Source organism: Erigeron canadensis, chromosome 5 (genome assembly GCF_010389155.1).
Source record: "Erigeron canadensis isolate Cc75 chromosome 5, C_canadensis_v1, whole genome shotgun sequence".
Taxonomy (NCBI): Eukaryota; Viridiplantae; Streptophyta; class Magnoliopsida; order Asterales; family Asteraceae; genus Erigeron; species Erigeron canadensis.
In genome coordinates, this window is record NC_057765.1 from 31943950 (window position 1) to 31964531 (window position 20582).

The window sequence follows — 20582 nt, forward strand, 5'->3', positions numbered from 1 at the left end:
AAAAATATTCATTTGTTAATTTTTAAATTTAAAGTATTCAATTTTTTTTATCAATAAAAAGTATTCAATTTTTCAAAAATAAAATTAAAACCTTTTTTTTTATACTTTTTAACTGCGATTTTTGTTAATTTTTCGTATATGGCGGAACCAACAGGGTGTTCAAAACTATCTATATCCGAATCTATAATCTGATCCGATTATATCCAAAAATTATTTTTTCCAAAATCTCGGATATCCAAACCTCGTATATTCTATTTTTGAAATAACATATTTTGATTTTTAGTACCAAAATTCAAAAATTTTGACTTTATTAATTTTAACTTTTAGATATCCTACTTTATTTTCGTTGACGATTTATTTATTCATGTTGTGTCAGTAGATGGAAAAAAAGACGGTAGTTCCCAAGCATTTTCAAAGTCAGATTCTAAATTTCCCGATTATGGGTTTCATTATCCGAATCTGGATCCAAAAAGTTGAATATCTGAACTTCACATATCTAAGACTTCGGATATTTAAGTTTTAGAATATAATCAGATCGAATTATGGATTCAGATATGGATAGTTATGAACATCCTAGTGGTCTCTCCATGTATGAAAACCGCGGTTAAAAATTGTCAAGAAAAAATTTAATTTTTATGTTTTGAAAAGTTGAATACCTTTTATTGATTAAAAAAAAGTTGAACACCTTAAATTTAAAACTTAATAAACTTGGATACCTTTAATTAATAAAAAATAATTAAATATTTTAAATTTAAAAATTAACAAACTTAGATACCTTTTTGTGTAATTTACCCTTCTACAAACTACTTAATTGGATCAACCTTTGGGACCAAATGCGTTTTCTTCTACTTAATTGGATCAACCTTTGGGGACCAAATGCGTTTTCTTCTTTCCTTGACTACTTGATACTTTGAAAGGTTAATTTAAAACATTAAATATTATGTATGTCTATGCGGTTAGGTGTAGGCTATATTCTCGAAATGTATGTAATTCTAAAATTTTATTATTTTGAGAAATACGAGACCTTTTAAAAAGATAGAATTTAAAGGAAGGAGATTAGGAATTTCAAAAAAATATAATATGATACTTACGTAAAAAAAAAAGAGAGAAATGTTAAGAGAGGGTTAATTGCGTGAATGTATGTAAATGATAAAGGGAGGGTATTGTAGACGGGAAACGATATTGATAAAATAAAATTTAGCCATCTACATTACATTTTTATTATTTAATTGTACTATGTTCAATAAAATTTATATATTTACTGTAGATGCTTAAATTTTGTTGTAGTAATATTATTATCCATTTAAAAAAATTCTTTTTGTGTCACTTTTAATAAGGTTGTGCTTTTAGTGCCTGAGAATGTAATTAACTATCTATGAATGTCTATGTTATGTAATGATTTACTCGAGTGTTTATGTTATGCAATGAACTCGTTTATTTGCTTGAATCGATGTATATTACCGGCTGAACAACCGGTTTCCAGTCACTACTTCGATTTTATTTAAGTTTGACCAAATTTAAGATGCTTAGTCAGCTCTATTTTCACATGTGGCAATTATATTTTTTTGTTAAAGCGAAATATTGCTTCAAAGAGACATCGATACATCAAAACACACACACACACAAATTATGAACCACTAAAAAACCCGAGTCGGAGCAAGGGTGTAAGGATCGACGGACTGAGTTAGGGATGAAAGAGATATTCTGGAACACCTCCGGCGGCCATTTCCCATCACTGTAGATTTGAAACAGATCTTGAATCATTGGGTCGTTGTTACCCACTTACCCAACCACCACCGCTTCCAACCCCCACCACCCTCAGCTGCCACTATTCTCGGCCGACATATACATAGATTTGGATGGGTATATTATAGATATAGATCTTGAAGGTAAATGGAGAGATGGATTCAAAAGAAATCGGAATTCTTTATATAAATATTATTTCCAAACCACCGCCACTCTCGGTTATCACCTATCAGGATTTGCAACACGATGTATATAGTATATATATATAGTAAGTAGTATTTGAACGGATGGAATTGGATGGATGCCTGGTATTAGAGTACTACCTACTGTAATTATTATTATTATTATTATTATTATTATTATTATTATTATTATTATTATTATTTACTTTTTAAAACAACATTATTATTATCATTATTATTGAAGTTGGAAAATATTGTGGATTTAGCAGTTAAAGGTGTTCGTCGGAAAATGGTTGCTGGAAGTTTGTTAAAAACTCGTCGGAGTCTTCGGAGAAGAAGACTGGACACTGGAATTCATAAAAGGCTATGAAATGTAATGAACTATAGCATAATGTCTATTGTATGTAATATACGTGGCATCTGACATGGAATTACGTGGCATCAACCTGTTACATGTAAGCGGTTACCCAGTAGCTTACATAACATAAACAGAATACTGAGTTCATTACATTACATAGACAATCGAATAGGTCATTACATAGCATAAACAATCATGAATAGTTCATTACATCACCAGACACTAATCCCTTTTGTTTATTAAGGAGTAGTATACACTCGTCATCGACTCGTCATTCGTGGATCACCATAGGACTCATCCTTGGACTCGTCCCCTCATGGACGAGTACTTTAAAGTTTTTCTTTTTTATTTGTGAGTGTATATTAAAATAGATGGTGAGTCCAAGATTAGTTCCGATATAAGGTTGGTTTTAAGAGTATCTTCAATGGATAACTCGATAAAAGCTTTTTATTATTACATAAAGCTTTTAAAAAGGCTTTAAACTATTGGAGTAAAGACATTTTATGCAATGACTTGAAGAATTTCAAGTCTTTGAAGGAGACAAACTCTCTCTTTCTTTTAAATTATATTACTAAAATATATTTCAAAGACTATTTTTAGGATTTACCATTGGAGGAAAAACTTGATGAAAAGCTTTTTTATATTAAGTGTTTAAGAAAAAGCTTTTAAAAACTCACCATTGGAGTTGCTCTAAGGGTATCTCCAATGACTAAAAAGGAATGACTTATTTTAAAAATAAAAGCTTTTGCAAAAGGTTAGTATCATTGGGTACAAAGCCTTATTTGATCAATAGGTTATAGGTTGAGAATCTCAACCTATTGACCAAAAACTTTTTTCTAATTTGTACTAAATAGATGAGGATATGTTGTATATTATTTGTACTAAATATCAATTTAATAAAAAAAAAGCTATAAAAAAACTTTTCCATTGCAATGAAGACTTTTTAATAGGTTAAAGTTAATGGATTTGTAAAGTGACAAACAAAAAAAGCTTTTAATGACTTATAACCATTGTGGATACTTTAAGAAGATTAGTCCTTAAATGAGTTTTTGATGATGTAATGATGACTAGTATGAGTCCTCTTGAAGATGTGACTGCTCCTAAGGCGGTTCGGAGTGGGGGGGCTTTGCTCCCGATGTCGCCCCTTCATCGCCATCTATACCGCTCTGGTGGGCGGCAAAGATCCAAAAACTAGTTGGCCGATGAATATTGATCGCTCGGTTTGTTTGTGTTTTCCAAAAAAAAGAGCCGTGTGGCGGTGGTGGCGGGGAAGACGGTCCGGTGGTGGCGGTGAGAGTACTTTTTTAGAGATGAAAATAGTTAAAGGGCATAGTTGGTATATCACATGAGAAAGTGCCTAGCAAGGAAGATTATTTTAGGGTATTTTTGTCTTATCAGGTTCTTAATTAAATAAAGGGGAGGAACCCAGTTTCCTTTATAAGGTATTATATATATATATATTCACACACATATATACCTGAAACCGGCAAGTTTCAGGCGATTTCCGGCGAGTTCTACGGCAAGTTTCTCCATTTTCTTGTTATCTATTTGTATTTGTATGTGTTTGTGTGGTTTCGGCAAGTTCCGGCGAGTTCCACGGCAAGTTCCACGGCGAGTTAGAAAGAAATAAATAAGTCAAAAACCACTTTACAACATTTCCGTGTACTATATAGCTCTTGGTAAACTTAAAAACACCCCACACAAACACACCATCTCCATTTTTCAAACATATAATCTTTTCTTCCTAATTTTTGGTTTTCACCCACTCTTTTTGTATCGTTTACAAAAAGAAATCATGGTTAAAAGCGGCGGAGACGTCATTGTAAATACTACAAAACAAGAAGCAGCCAATTTCCCGCCACTGGTTTCCACATACAACGAAAAAATACGTCCCATTCTTGACGCGGTGGACAAGCTCCGCCGTCTAAACGTCACCCAAGAAGGCATCCCACTTCCTACTATAGTCGTCGTCGGTGACCAGTCCTCTGGCAAATCAAGTGTGCTAGAGTCACTAGCTGGCATAACTTTGCCACGTGGACAGGGTATTTGCACAAGGGTGCCTCTTATAATGAGGCTTCAACACAATCTGAATCCTGACCCTGAGTTTGTGTTAGAGTATCAGAACAAATCCGTTAATATCATGGAAGAGGGAAAAATAGCTGAAGCCATTGATAAGGCGACAGTGGAGATAGCTGGGGCATCTAAAGGGATATCAAATGTACCATTAACTTTGGTTGTTAAAAAACGAGGTGTGCCGGATCTTACCATGGTAGATTTGCCTGGAATTACTCGTGCTGCTGTTGATGGTCAGCCTGAAAATATTGCTGATCAAATATCGGGTATATTTCTTTCTTTTCTTTGTAATTTTAATATACTCTTCTACTAGATTAAACCCGTACATGTTGCAATACAAATAGGTAAAGGTGTACGGAGTATTTTAATTTTACATATAATAACTCCATATAAAAGCAAAAATCTACGAAGGCTTTGCATGTCACAAATTAACAATAAGACATAAGAACCTTAATGATAAAGAACATCGATCATTAAGTTAATTAGTAGATGACGATGTACCCCTTCGAGTAACCGTACGAAAGAAAGATCTAGTAAGTAAAGGCTCTCCACGAAGGACATTCATTCACGAAGAGTGTATGGATAACGACCCGATGAGGATTGATACGAACCCTCAAAGGGATAAGCATAGTTAGTTATTCAATCCTAAAATCTCTAAGATAACTCTTAGAAGATAATTACAATCAAGATATTAATATTACGAATGGATAGGTATTATGGAGAATACAAACCCCAAAGACTCTTCTACACAAAAGGAGAGGGAAATCCATATAAATACCACATAAGAGCCATTCGTAAGGATCATAAGAAAATCATTAGCAAAGCCCTAATATAACGATTAATCTATCATTATCAAAAGTCGAATCAACATTCGGCCACCATTAAAACCCTAATTGGCGTAAAGATAATATTAGTTGGAATATAATTAATTGTAAGTTAAGTTATGCTTAGTTGTGAACAACAAATTGTTAAAAAACCAAAAAATAATATTTAACATAAAATCCTGATTGGTAAGTAAAGATGATTGTTACATAATCAACAAAATATCTATTTTAGCTATAGAAATATATATGAATGTATTTATTATTTTTTTTTCGAGGGAAATCGATATATATGAAGTTATGATTCTTGCTCTATGATTTTGAATATAACCAAGGGGTTCAAGCCGCCCTGGTGGACGATGTTGTTTTTTGCAAAGGAATTTATAGTATTTATTTAGTTCAAACCACTACAACAAAACTTGGTTTATAGGACACCTAAAAGTGTCCTAAAATGTCACTTTATAGGACCTTTCTTCTAATAGGACCAACGCTAAAAGCGTCTTATGTAAAGGGGTCCTAATAGGTAATAGCTCTAGGGGATCTTTATGTCTATCTTGGCATATAGGAAATACCTGAGATCCAAAAAGATGGCATCAATTTGTTATCATCCATCTCTATTCTTAACTTGATGCCATAATGGGGACTGTTGCAAGAGTTTCAAATTAATTGAGTTTCAATTAAACTCATTTGCAAACATACCTTTCAATTCATTGTTACTTATCATTGATTAAGAATGGGCACCTAACTCTCGTTTTGATGTTATAGATACAATAACTCACATAAAATGGCCAAATTTTTTATAAGGCACTCAGTCAGTGATCTGCAAGCCATTTGACTCTTTTGCAAAATGTGAAAGCTACCATTATAAATTCTCTAAAAGTATTAGTTACAAAATTGTAAGAACTCTTTTTAGGTGTAGAATATTTGTTCATAGCGTATAGACCCAACAAGATGGGTGGATTATGTTGCGGGTGATACCACAATCAAGAAGCGTATAGACCCAAATATCTTATTAAGTTTGTTATAATACAATTCTGACACATAAAGGTCTTATTACACTAAACTTATTATGACTTAAAAACCAAGTGCCATATCAAGTTATACTATAATATGACTATGACAAATCAAGGTCCTATTACCCTTATTATTATGACTTGAATATAAGTGTCTTATTAAGTTATTTTATAATAGAACTTTAATAGATAAGGGTCTTATTAAACTAACATTTTAGAATTGAAATTCCAAGTGTCCTATTTGGTAATGTTATTATAGGACCTTTGATGAACAAGACCTATTACATCACTACATAATAAGACATCAAACACTAAACATCCTATAATGTATTTTATTAAAACCTATATTGTTAAGAAACCTATTAAGTTATATGATAATAGAACCCCAAACATTTATCAGTCTTATTACATAGTTTTTTAGGACATCCATTTAATTGCTTATATCATAACATAACACTCATCCGTCCTATTACATAGTTTTTTAGGACACTTCTTTAAAAGCGTCATAAAAAGTCCTTTTTTTGTAGTGAACTATTACAAATGGGATAAAAAGATAAATTTGTCATGTCTCATATACAATTCTTTTACTCACGCTTGATCCCGGTTATCCGTTTTCCTTTTTAAGTGAGATATCACAACCACATAAAAAAAAAAGAAAACAAAAATGGTGAGATACAAACATAAAATAAAATAAACAAGAAATTCAACAAAAAAAATGTTAAAAAACCAAAATTTACAAATTATGTTATAACAAAATGTTACATAGTGTCAAAATAAATGATAAATTATAAAGAACCAATTAAACAAAGATACTAAGATAAGTTATATAAAATCAAAACGTACTTCTATATATCACAAAACTGAAGGGTCTAAAACAAATAAAAATACAAGAAACTTTAACTAAACAACCCAAAAAATAAATGGTCCAAATGTGACTTTAAAATTCAAAAAAGCAAAAATAAAATAAAATAATGGAGGTAGAAAGGTTTGAACCTTGCACCTATATAAACAAAAAAAAAAATAAATATATCCTTTTTAGTTATATCTATAACTCTTATAAAACAATAGTTAACCAAGCATTTTAAAGCCCTCTTGCAATCTAAAATTAATTTGAAAAATTGTCACATAAGATTTTATCTTATGTGTCAACTCCATATTTTTCTGTAAATAAACTATATATTTTAGAAAACAAATGAATGTATATATGTTAAAATAAATATATATTGTAAGAATCTAAAATCTTCTCATTAGATAAAATGATATCTTCTCTTTAGTTTAAAAAATTACGTCTATACCTAATGATATTTCATTATCTTTTTTATTCAACATTTATATGAGGTTCCTTTCGTTTTTTTATGGTGATTATATGAAAGTTTGCTCAGACCGTATGTTAGTTGGAACTCTCATCACATTAATCATTAGTGACAATATCTAAAGTTTATAAGTTTTTTTATCACCACTAAATTATATTCATCTTATATGAGTTAAGAGTTTTGTATAATATCATAACTGTCTGAAAGAGTTATGTTAATTCTTTCGTTCATATCACTATGGAAATTATGTACAATTTTTGGTTTAATTCTTTTATCTTTTTTTGAATTTTATGATAATGGTTAATATAATCTCTTTTTTCTTTTGTTTTTTAACAATACAGTTTTTCATTGTGATGATGAGAAAAATATTATGATGGTAGACGAAGAGTTAGTTCAAAACAAGTGTATATAACAATTATTTTAATGATTGGATAATGAATACGTTATTGCTAATTTAATTAAGTGAAACTAAATAGATTGTTCGTCCATATATTTTTTTTACGATCATTATTGATCCATTTCATTAACTCATTTGTACACATATTAAGCGTTTCATTAAATGTTTTTTTAAGCAAATTTAACTCAAATCTCACTTTATTGAGCACCTTTTTAAAACAGCCGCATATCGTGCGGGTAAAAAAATCCTAGTATATATAGAGAGAGATAGAGATAGAGATATATGTATGAATGTATTTTTTTATCAATTTTTTTGGAGGTAAATCGATACATAATTCTTTGCTCCATGATTTTGAATATAACTAAGGGCCTGTGGACGATGTCGTTTTCAGACTTGTCCATGTTTATGGGCTCGATAAAATTTTTTTTACAAGAATGTATGTGGTATTCATTTAGTTCAAACTATTACAAATATAGAAAGATAAAGTTGTCAAGCCTTGTATACAATTTTTTTACTCACGTTTTGACCTCCGTTTTCCTTTTTAAGTACGATATCACAACTACATCAAGAAAAAAAAAATTAAAAATGGTAAAATACAAACATAATAAAAACACAAAAAACGCATCAAAAGTATGTTAAAAAACCAAAATTTACAAAATATGTTATAACAAAATGTTACATAATGTAAAAAAACAAAAATGATAAAACACAAAGAACCAATTAAACAAAAATACAACTATAAATTATAAAAACAAAAAAGTTTAAAAAAACAAATTTTAAAAAGTCAAATACTATAAATTATTTATCATTTCTATATATCACAAAACTTAAGGGTCTTAAGTAATTTGTATAATAATTTGTAATAACAAAATATTTGTCCTTTTATATAATTTGTAGTAATAACAAAACTCATTGGCCTTTTAAAAATCAAAAACTACAAAATATTTGCCCTTTTATATAATTTGTAGCAAGGTTGTGGAAGTCGCTAATCGTTTCCAGGTCGGTCGACAAGTGAGTTGGGAGTACTCGGGTATATGCGGTGAGTACTCGGGCGTCAAAGTGCCAAGTCGGGGAGTACTCGGAATAATCGGCTAACTCGGGTCTACTCGATACCCTACCTTGTAACGAGTACTCGAAGAGTACTCGGCTTTACTCGATGAGTTTTACAACAGTAATTTGTAGTAATAACAAAATTGATTGGCTTTGTATCTGGTTTATGGAAATTTTAAATAATTTTTTTTCGGGGTGTTTTGTTAAAAGATGTGTGTCATATACTCATATCTACTATACATCTCTATTAAAAGAGAAATTACAACCTATGTAAAGTTTTTTCATGTGAAAAGTAAAGTTAGCTTCAGCTGCCTACTTGCCTGTTTACTTTTTTCTTTTCTTTTTTTTAAAACAAATTTTAGTGTTTAAGTTAGCGTGTTATGTAAATGTTATTTTAACTTCTTAAGCAATTTTAGTGTTTAAGCTATCCTGTTGTGTAAATGTTATTTGAACTTCTTAAGTTTTTATATTTTTCCCTTTGTTTAGGATGGTATATTTTAGTCCTTCACACTTTAACAACTAAATCCTTTTAAGACCTTTTATTTTTAACATCAAAGTTTTATGTTTAACAATTCATGTGATACAACTTTATTATATTTAAATTTTCACAATCAAAGCTTATTATATTTATCTTTCAAGAAAATCGCAAGTTTATATTTCGCCATCAAAGTTTTATGTTTTTACATTTTAACCACTAAATCCTTTTAAGACTTTTTATTTTTACCATCACAGTTTTATGTTTAACAATTCATGTGATACAACTTTAATCTATTTTAATTTTCACAATCAAAGTTTTTAGCTTCTTGTATTTGTCTTCCAAATTAAAACATCGCAAGTTTACATTTCGCCATCAAAGTTTTATGTTTTAAGATTAACGGTGTATTGTTTAACAATGTGTTTTTTCTCTAATGGTGACCGTTGACATGTTAGAATTAATTACTCGCATTCAAGTCTATGTTCGGTTGTTATCCCCGGCCAACGGCCGGGTATAACACTAGTTCTGATAATAATGAAAAAAAAGTTGAGTTATAAACATCTACGCTGATCAACAATTATTTTCTGTGTCATATTGATGTCCTTATTTACTAATCAAATTTCTTAAATTATTTTAATAATATTTGTGTGTATATAATATATATAGGGGAAAGATAATTTGAGACCAACTAAAAAAAGTCCAAAAAAAGACCATTGATTATCGTAACTTACACACCACCATTATCATCTACTACGATATACAAGACTTTTTTGTAAAAACACTAATACTTTCCAGCGACGGGCCCACAGAAAAATCATGTGTAAGTAAGACTAACTAGGAACATTGATTTTTTACACCATCATCATCTACTACGATATACAAGACTTTTTTGTAAAAACACCAAGACTTTTCGGCGACGGGCCCACCAGAAAATCATGTGTAAGTTAACTTACACATGATTTTTCTGTGGGCCCGTCGCTGGAAAGTATTAGTGTTTTTACAAAAAAGTCCTGTATATCGTAGTAGATGATGATGGTGTAAAAAATCAATGTTCCTAGTTAGTCCTAAGATAAGAGGTGGTCTCAAAATATCTCACCCCTAATATATATATATATATATATCATATACTATATATACATTTGTCTTAAGGTAAAAAATGCACAAAAGAGAAAAAAAAAAAATCTATTGGAATCTTAAAAGATTTCGGACGAAGTAAGTGGTTGTCAGTCCAGATAAAGAAAACATGTCAGCCCATATAAAAAATACGTACGTATCCTGTTATAAAAATAAATTCATTTTAATCAAGTTTTAGTTATTCCATCTTTTCAGATATATTGCAAAATGTTTTATCCAATAGACCCGTATTTTACATAGGATCTAAATCTATATCTGTATATATATATATAATACTAGGATTTTTTTACCCGCACGATGTGCGGCTGTTTTAAAAAGGTGCTCAATAAAGTGATATTTGAGTTAAACTTGCTTAAAAAAACATTTAATGAAACGTTTAATAATATGTGAACAAATGAGTTAATGGAATGGATCAATAATGATCGTAAAGAAAAACATATGGACGAACAATCTATTTAGTTTCACTTAATTAAATTAGCAATAACGTATTCATTATCCAATCATTAAACTAATTGTTATATACACTTGTTTTGAACTAACTCTTCGTCTACCATCATAATATTTTTCTCATCATCACAATAAAAAATTCTATTGTTAAAAAACAAAAGAAAAAAGAGATTATATTAACCATTATCATAAAATTCAAAAAAGATAAAAGAATTAAACCAAAAATTGTACATAATTTTCATAGTGATATGAACGAAAGGATTAACATAGCTCTTTCAGAAAGTTATGATATTATACAAAACTCTTAACTCATATAAGATGAATATAATTTAGTAGTGATAAAAAAGCTTATAAACTTTAAATATTGCCACTAATGATTAACGCGATAAGAGTTCCAATTAAGCAACGGCCTGAGCAAACTTTCATATAATCACCATAAAAAAACCGAAAGGAACCTCATATAAATGTTAAATAAAAAAGATGATAAAATATCATTAGGTATAAACGTGATTTTTTAAACAAAATAAAATATATCATTTTATCTAATGAGAAGATCTTAGATTCTTACAATATATATATTTATTTATTTTAACATATATACGTTCATTTGTTTTCTAAATATATAGTTTATTTAAAGTAAAATATGGAGTTGACACATAAGATAAAATCTTATGTGGCAATTTTTTAAATTAGTTTTAGATTGCAATAGGTCTTTAAAATGCTTGGTTAACTATTGTTTTATAAGAGTTATATATATATATATATATATATAGGTTGGATACTTTAAAACAAGTATTAAAGTAAACAAATAGGATAATATCTTGACCCTTAGATCATGGTTAAATTGATGCACCAAGATTCACGAAGCAATTGCCCGATGATTTATTTTATAATGCACGGTGATTTTTAGTGAAAAGAAACCTACTGTTTTATTTATTTTACTTTAATACTTATTTTATTTTACCCCTAAAAGCTATATATATATATATATACTCCACAACATCATAGAAGTATTATTTTGTTCGGTTCATAAATGAAATAAAAAATGTGCACAATATCATAAGAAAGTACAAACATAGATTTTTAGGCTTTTGCTTTCATACTTCCCTTAGAAGAAAAAGTTGATTTGTGTAACATAACGGATTCATGAATGCAGTGGTGGATCTAGGATTCGAGTATTTGGGGGCACGTTCACAAAGGTATTAATACGAACTAGATGGCTTCGGGGGTAAAAAAGTTGACTATGACGCGTCTGTGAATACAAAATTTATCCTCAACGCCCCAACTTTATCGTCGTATTTTAATGATGGTATAGGTAGCTAACGAAAATCGAGTCAGTCTCGCACAACATGTGAGTTTAATCTACTATATATATACACGGAGATATTAAATTTATCTTGTGAACATTGTTTATTCATATCAATGGTTATCTATGCATTTGTAATTACATTGTATTCATCCATATTTGTTTCGTATATTACTTAAAAGTCCCCAAGAAGCCAAATTATCGTAACAGACGACTATGATAAAAGTGATAACGTAAAAACATAAATTTATAAGTTACTCTTATGCTTTTCATTCAAAATATAATTCTAAAAATGTAAACTAAATCATATAATATATGATCCCACCATATGAAAAATTAGTAGTAAAAGAATACAGCTAAAAGGGCCCACACTCATGGCAAAAAAACTATTAAAATGAAATTTTACTTTTGCTTTTAGCCTATTAATTAAAGACACGAGGGCACACTAAATTTAATGCAGGGACATTCTGAGAAAAACATTGAATTTCCATGTAACATAGGATAAAATCTCCATGTATAATAGTTGTTGGGCCAAGATGAATAGGGGGCATTACCCCCCGGTCATATGCATGTACATCCGCCCCTGCATGCATGTTTGCATATACGTGGTTCCAGCATGCGTGCACAATATCATAAGGTTTTGAGAGTTTTGGGTCTCATCTCAGGCAATCGTGATTCAAGCTTCACATATTACCCAAGTAAAAATGTGATTGTGGTGTCTCGAACGTTAACTACTAATGCGCTGTTCAAAAAATGATAATAAAATAAAAAAATGTATATGTGTGTGTGTTATTGATTATGGGAGTATGTATGACATATTTTGATTTTGTTGTTTAATCTTAAAAAGAAAGGAAGAATGTTATAGACTTAAATGGACGATTATACCCTCACTAACGGAATAAAACTAACAATTGTTAGTGTCAGGGATAGTTAGCAACGAAAGAAGAGCATAGCATAGGGGACAAAATACTACTCCGTATATGAACAACCACAAACACTATTTGTGACATTTTCTCTACTTAAAAAATATGTAGGTTAAGGTTTATGATTCACATTTATCCTTTGTTCCATATAAGTTGGATGGAAGACTACAAGGTACTCAATGCAAGCAATGTTTAATTTCCAAAACTCCGAGTAACTAATTTTTGAAAATGCAAATATTTCAATACAAATTTGGGAATATTTATAACTTGCTTACAATGACACTAACATATATATAGATAGGATCACCTCACATATCACATTACCACTAGAGGAGGCCTGTAGTAATAATAAAACTAATGTGGATTGAAAGATAAAATTACCTTCAATTCTTCAAGGTACTTGTAATCTTGTATATGTCATAATGATAATGCATTGCAGTTGAAGATGATACAATTATTGATAAAGTAAATAAGTAATTCACATACATATTTTCGATTGGTTTTGAATATTCTTGAAGAGATCATAATGGAGCACATCAAGCCGGAAGAGAGCATTATACTGATGGTGCTTAACGCAACCCAAGATTTCTCAACCTGTGAATCAATTTGCATGTCACGGCGCGTGGACAGCTCTGGGCAAAGAACATTAGCAGTTGTTACAAAATGTGACCAGAACCCGGATGGCCTTCATGAGAAAGTCACAAAAAATGATGTAAACATTCGCCTTGGATACATTTGTGTAAGAAACCGCATAAACAATGAAACATATGATGAAGCACGAATGCAGGAAAATAAACTTTTTGAAACTCATACTAAGCTGTGCAAGATTGAGAAGTCCATGGTGGGTATACCGGCTTTGGCACAACGACTTGTGGAAATTCAGTCGGTTATTATATCAAGATGTTTGCCCGATATTGTAAAGAAGATAAGTGAGAAGCTCAATGCTTCTGTTTTGGAGCTCAACAAATTTCCAAGAAATCTTACAACTATTCCTGAAGCCATGGCTGCATTTATGCAGATGGTCGGGTCTTTCAAGGAAACTCTTCAGAAGATCTTGATAAGGGGCGAGTTTGATGCTTACGTGGATGAGAAAGAAATGCACTGTGATGCTAGGTTGATAGAAATGCTTGACAATTTGTCCAAAGAACTTCACAAGAGTGTCAAGTTCTCAGATAATTTTTTGGTTGAGGAGATGTTAATTCTGCAAGAAGCTAATGGGATCCGGTTGCCTAATTTCGTTCCACACTCTATGTTTTTGCTCTTGCTCCAAAGAAAAGTGAATGGTATTGCGGATTTGCCTGTTGCATTTGCAGATGAAGTGTGGGATTATATCGAGACTGTCTGTATTAATGTCTTAGTCGCTCATGCTGGAAATTATCCACAATTACTTTCCTCTGTGAAAAAAGCAACTTCGAATGTGATGGCTACAACGAAGGCCAAGTTTATGGACAGAGTTGTCGAACTTATCGAGATGGAAAAAATTACAGATTACACCTGTGACCCGGATTTTATTTCTTCATATGATAAGCTAATGTGCAACCGTGATGCTTTTTTGAAGTCCATGATCAATTACTCAGCTACTACAAATGTAGAGGGTTATGGAACGATTAATGTGAAGCATCTTCATAGTGTTTCAGCAAACACCAGGGATCAAGCTTTTGAGATGAAAATGAAAATGACCGCGTATTGGAAGATCGTCCTCAAACGAATAGTAGATTGCTTGGCTCTTCATCTGCGCTTTCTGATGCAAGATGTAGTGAATAAAGGGTTAGAGACGGAGGTTGTGAACGAAATAATGGTGCGGGGTGGTGGTATTGAGAAGCTGCTAGATGAACCGTCGTCTTTGGCCAAAAAGAGAGAGAGCCTTCAGAAAAGTATCGGTTTGCTCAAGGAATCCAAGGAAATCATCGAGCAAGTCATGGATAACATTGTCGCTGGTTAGAGTTAAAGCTTCCTCTTGTAACTTTTAAATGCATGTATGTGGACTTAATAATGTATGTTATCTTAATTACTCGTATTGTACTAGGACTAGGCTATGAGTAGGAACCTTGTTATCCCAGTTATGTTTGCTTTTGATGATCTGCTGCTGGTTTTAATAGATGTAATTTACCTTATCCCAGTTATGCATGTTTGCTCTTGATGATCTGTTGCAGGTTTTAATAGATGTAATTTACTTACAAGGGTCGTGAGTTGGAATCCGTTACCTTTACGGAATAGAATCACATGAGTTTTATATACATGTTTCTACATATATATAGATACCAAAAAGGTGCGTCGAATGGTTGTGTTGGTTCACATGTACCTCTTCACGAACCATTGCTCCTTTCCTTTCTTTGGTTATCTTTTCTACTAATTGGTTATGTCTCTTCACCAAGAGTCATACCTTTTCACTTATTTCTATTATTTACACAAACTATCCTATAGTTATTTCTAACATATGGATTAAGGAATTACTGATTTTTAACAGTTTACGCCCAACCGAGCCCAGTCCTAAAAAAGCGATTTAGACTATCAGGCTAATTAGTGGTTGATACTTTGGCTCCGCCTTTGGCCCTGTTATTACCTGATTTGGTTCGTTTTAGCCCATCCAAGTTAAAGCCAGGTTAAATCCTACAAGTAAAAATTTGTTTGATTTTTCTTACCTTTTTCTTGGTTTTCAGTAGTAAAAATCAAGTTAAAGTAAAATATAAGGAAAATGATATATCTTTCATTTAACTAAAGCTATAATAAGGGTCTTATAAGCCCGATGTTTTCTCATTTTGAAGACTACTACGTGGTTAGATTATAACGATGCTAAAATAAGCTTGTCTGATAATCAAACATGATGTTATATTGTTATAGACCTTTGATGAACAAAAGAGAGAAACGATAACAAGTTATACTGCCGCCTATCTCAAGATGCACAAACTATGTGCATAGAGGCTATAAAGAACGTACAAAAATGAAAATAGAAGATTACTAGGTGGCATACCGATAGGCAATAGTGAAAAAATGGAGAAAACTTCATATTCAGGTTACCGAAGACTACACTCAAAACGAATCTATAATGCATGCAGTGTGTCACATTGCAGTTGCAGAACAGCCCAAAAAAGACCGTGAACAATTAAAACAAGCATAAGACAAGCAAACAAATGCATCACGCCAGATCAGAAATTAGTTAGGAGTTAAAAGAACAACATTATGAATTTCATATCCTTTTTTTAATGGCAATTTTTGATTCAATGACATTATTTCTTCGTATACCCAACTTTAATTTGAGAGAAAACATAATTATTTTTTGAAAATTCAGTCTCCAGCTGGGGAGCATTTTATCAAGGCAACTAATTTTTACACTTTTATTTTTACTTTGTGCACGGAAGTTTGATTGAATCTGACCATTATGCCCATATACTTTTTTGTCCCCATTTCTCTCCATTTATGGGCCTTTACCTCTCATCTTTCTTTTCACCGGAGTCAACAAGTGAAAACAAATCTATTTTTGTTGTTTTTTATCCAACACAATTCGTTTATTTTTTGCTTTACAAGACTTAATGCTTCCAAACCACCCCAGATATTTCAACAAATGACCACTAAAGCTGCTTCACTCCTCTCCAGTCCTTAGCGATCCTGCCAATATCATGTATTAGCAGAATGAAATTAGTAGTGGATTTCTTTCTAACATCCCCAAAATTAATGTTTTTATAAAAATTTAACCCGGATTTTTTTCTAACATCCCCAAAATTAATGTCTTCATAAAAATTTAACCCTCTAGCTTAAGGGCGTGTTTGGTTCACATAATGTTTTTGGAAGGAATTGAATTTTTAGAAGGAATTGGAATATGAAGGAATGAAATTTGACGGAATGATTTTGATTTTTTGAGAATTCAAGTAACGGAAGGAATAAAATTCCTTCCTCCATCCCCATGGAATGTAGATTCCATCAAATGATGGAATGTTTACATTCCTACGGAATGGGATTCCTTATTCTTTGAACAACCAAACGCACAAAGTAATAAAATTCAATTCCAATTCCATCAGATTCCGTCAAATTCTGTGAAACAAACGCGACCTAAGAGTTTAAAACAAGTCTTTCAAATACCAATCCATGATAGATAGTTGATACTTGATAATTGATAAGAAGATTCAAGATTGACTCAACCTTGAATTGGACTAAGACTGGCCCTCTAGTCCCAAAAGTAATTGGAGAGCTTGACAAAGCCCAAGTATTTAAATAAAAGATCCTTGTAAATGGGAACAAGATTGGGCCAAAAAAGTAAGACGGGAACTAGCTTAATCTCAAACTTTACAAACCCCTTAATACGTAAATCATCACATTACAATTTAATAAACAAAAAGCATACTGATATTTCAAAAGTATTCACTTTATCTTCTACCAATAAACTAAAATATGATTGCTTTCATTAGATAAACACATTGTGCTGTCTTAAAACGACACCTGTCTTTTTAATCATATTTATTAAAATAAACCCTATAAAAACGATTTAAATAATAACTTATAATACGTTTATGAATTCCTTATTTACTACTTATTATCGGTTAATCTTATGCATATCCTAATCTGATTTTAAATATACTTTTCATTGTTATAACTTTCATCAACTACCATATAATACAAACAAAATTGTTTTTGGTCAAATTTGTAAGTAAAAGATTTGACAAGTCAAAATTAGATATTTAATATGAGACGGAATGAGTAATATCATCTTATTATTTTACATTCAGCTACTAATAGAATGAAACGTGGATGAAAATTTTCAAACGATACGGACCAAGTTTTACCGTCATGACTTTAAATTAGGTGATATCTTTATCAATATCAAAAGTGTATATATGTTATGATGCATGATTGTTATTATTAGGCTATTATTGAAAGACCAAATGTATGTGATGAAGCGTATTCAAATTTTCATTTCCTTTTATAAATATTAAATCTGGCAATATATAGTTAATCTGTACATCGTACGGGTATTAGGAATAGGATATTCATATACGTATACGTATGTGCTAACTGAATTTCTGATTTTATTGATGTGTGGCTTTTTATAAAGTAGAGAGCATGTCAGTTGCGTAGTTAATTATTCAAAACAAAATTAAACAGTTTCATGGTCACTTAGGCCCATGCCAACGGCGAGTCCTTGGCTTCTTCCTTGGGCTCGTCGATGGTTCTTCCGTTGGCAGCACCTCGTCGACAGGTGGTTCGTGGGCAGCGGCTTCGTTGGGTGGAACATGCACACGAGAGAGAGAGGAGCGGGTGTGGGACCGGCTGTAGAATCAAACAAAAAAAAGTTTTTTTTTTTTTTAAATTTATGTTTCAAACGGTTACTTTTTTTTTTTTTCCCTTTATCCCTTTTTTATTTAAACAACCATTTCACCTTCATTTCTCATTTCACTTTTAATTTTCAAATACACACACACACATACATTCCTTTCTATCTTTCACATCTTTATCTCATTTTCTTCCCCAAAATCATGAACAACAACAATGATAACTTCAACCAAAATCAAAACGTGGGTGCCGATATGTGGCAACAAGTATTCGACTACCCGGCACCGGCGAGTTCATCAACAAACCAAAACCAAAACCAAACAAGCCAACCCACAGGTTCTTCCAACCCGCTGCTGAGTTTATCAGCAAATTGTTTTGTGAACCCATTTTCACAACCATTTTATAACACTATGGGTTACAATCCAATTATGGGTCATAATTGGAACGAACAACAACGAATGCCGTTAGCCCAAGCTCAGATGGCTTTCCAATACCAAAACCAACACCAATATCAACCACAACAACAACCACAACAACCAAACCCGGTTAATGCACCTAAAGCGGGTAGCGTCGCCTCTGCTGATGATGAAGATGAAGTTGAAACGGTTGGTCGTGCCGGGGGGAGAAGGAGGCCCAAGAAACCGCTTAAGAAAAGGATTTGGGAGGATGACGACCACGAATTGTTGGCACATTGTTGGGTGCATTTTTCGCAGGACTCGGTCGCGGGTAAAAATCAATTAGATGCCATGTTTTGGGGAAAAAATGTGGAAATGTTCAACAGGGAAACAAGATTTGTCTCCCGTACGAAAAGCCAAATACATGGCAAATGGAACAAGATAAAAAAAGGTGTTAAAGAGTTTGGTGCAGTGTTGAAGAGAGTTAGTGAGCATGGCCGACAAAGCGGAGCGGATGACAGACAGGTGTCCGACGCGGCCATAGAGTTGTACAAGAGAACAACATGGGAGAAACATTGGCATTACCAGAGGTGCTATGACCTTCTTCATGACGTGGTCATCTTTTGGAACGACAACGCCTCGACGAGTAGGCAACCGGCTCCAGCGGTAGATTTGACTGCCGATGACACTCCTTGTGGTTCGACCCCGGCTGCAAATCAAACGGGTCAACAATTTGAGGGGTTGTTTGGTTACAACCCGATTAGGAGACCACCGGGTTGCAACGTAAGCCGGAGGTTGTCTAGTTCGTCCGATGCTACATCTAACTGGTCATCGGGTTCGGAAGCGGCCCAAACTTTTACTGTGTATCTTCGAGCCCAACAAGAGGCTTTGGAAGATGCCCAGATTAGGGATGTCATGAAGTTTTTGCCAAAACCGGTTCCTACGGGTCTATCAAGGAAAGACTTGAAGGCTCACATGGCATACCGAACACACCTGCAAGAAAAGTGGGGGAGCAGGTTCTATGCAAATGTCGATGACGAGGAAGAGGCCGATGAGGACGAAGGCGACGAGTAGTTTTATTTAATTTGAATAATGTAGTTTAATTTAAATGTAATGTTTTAATTATGTACTTTGTTTGTTATTTTTTTTTTTATATTAATGTAATTTGTTTTATAATTTTATTTAATGTAATGTAATGTTTTTTAATAAATAAAATTAGGGTTTTGTTCATGACAGCCCTTAGGGTTGTCATTAAAAATCAATTGGGTGCATAAAATTTTGTACCTTGCTGTTAGAAAAATCACGGGGACAATTTTTAATATATAATCTACAAGTTTTTAAACATGTAATAAGTTCTTAGTGACAGCCTTAGGGCTGTCATTATCATTTTCCATAAAATTAAGTTTGTGTTTTTTATTTTGATATATTGAAATAAAATAAAAGTTGAGGAAGAGGTGGTGTTGGTAGTGAATGAGGAAAAGGTGTTTTAGGAGAGAGAAAAACTGATGTGGCACTGAGGAAGAGGAAGAAAGAGGATCATGGTTGACAGAGGCCTTATTCGGATATATTGAAAACCCCCCAATTTTATTTTGTTTGTCCAAATTTTATTATCATTTGACTGGCAAAGGCAATTACTTTTCTTTTTTTTTTGACAAGTGAATTTTACCTCAAACGCGTATGATGT

At 32.1% G+C, this 20582-nt stretch overlaps 1 protein-coding gene across 1 annotated transcript; it reads left to right on the forward strand.

The window, feature by feature from the left end:
- Positions 1-4081: 4081 nt before the first annotated feature.
- On the forward strand, positions 4082-15180 carry LOC122601590 (dynamin-related protein 4C-like). Its single transcript, XM_043774340.1, has 2 exons — positions 4082-4625; positions 13757-15180. The coding sequence occupies exons 1-2, from the start codon at positions 4082-4084 to the stop codon at positions 15178-15180; spliced, it is 1968 nt and encodes a 655-aa protein (XP_043630275.1).
- Positions 15181-20582: the final 5402 nt, after the last annotated feature.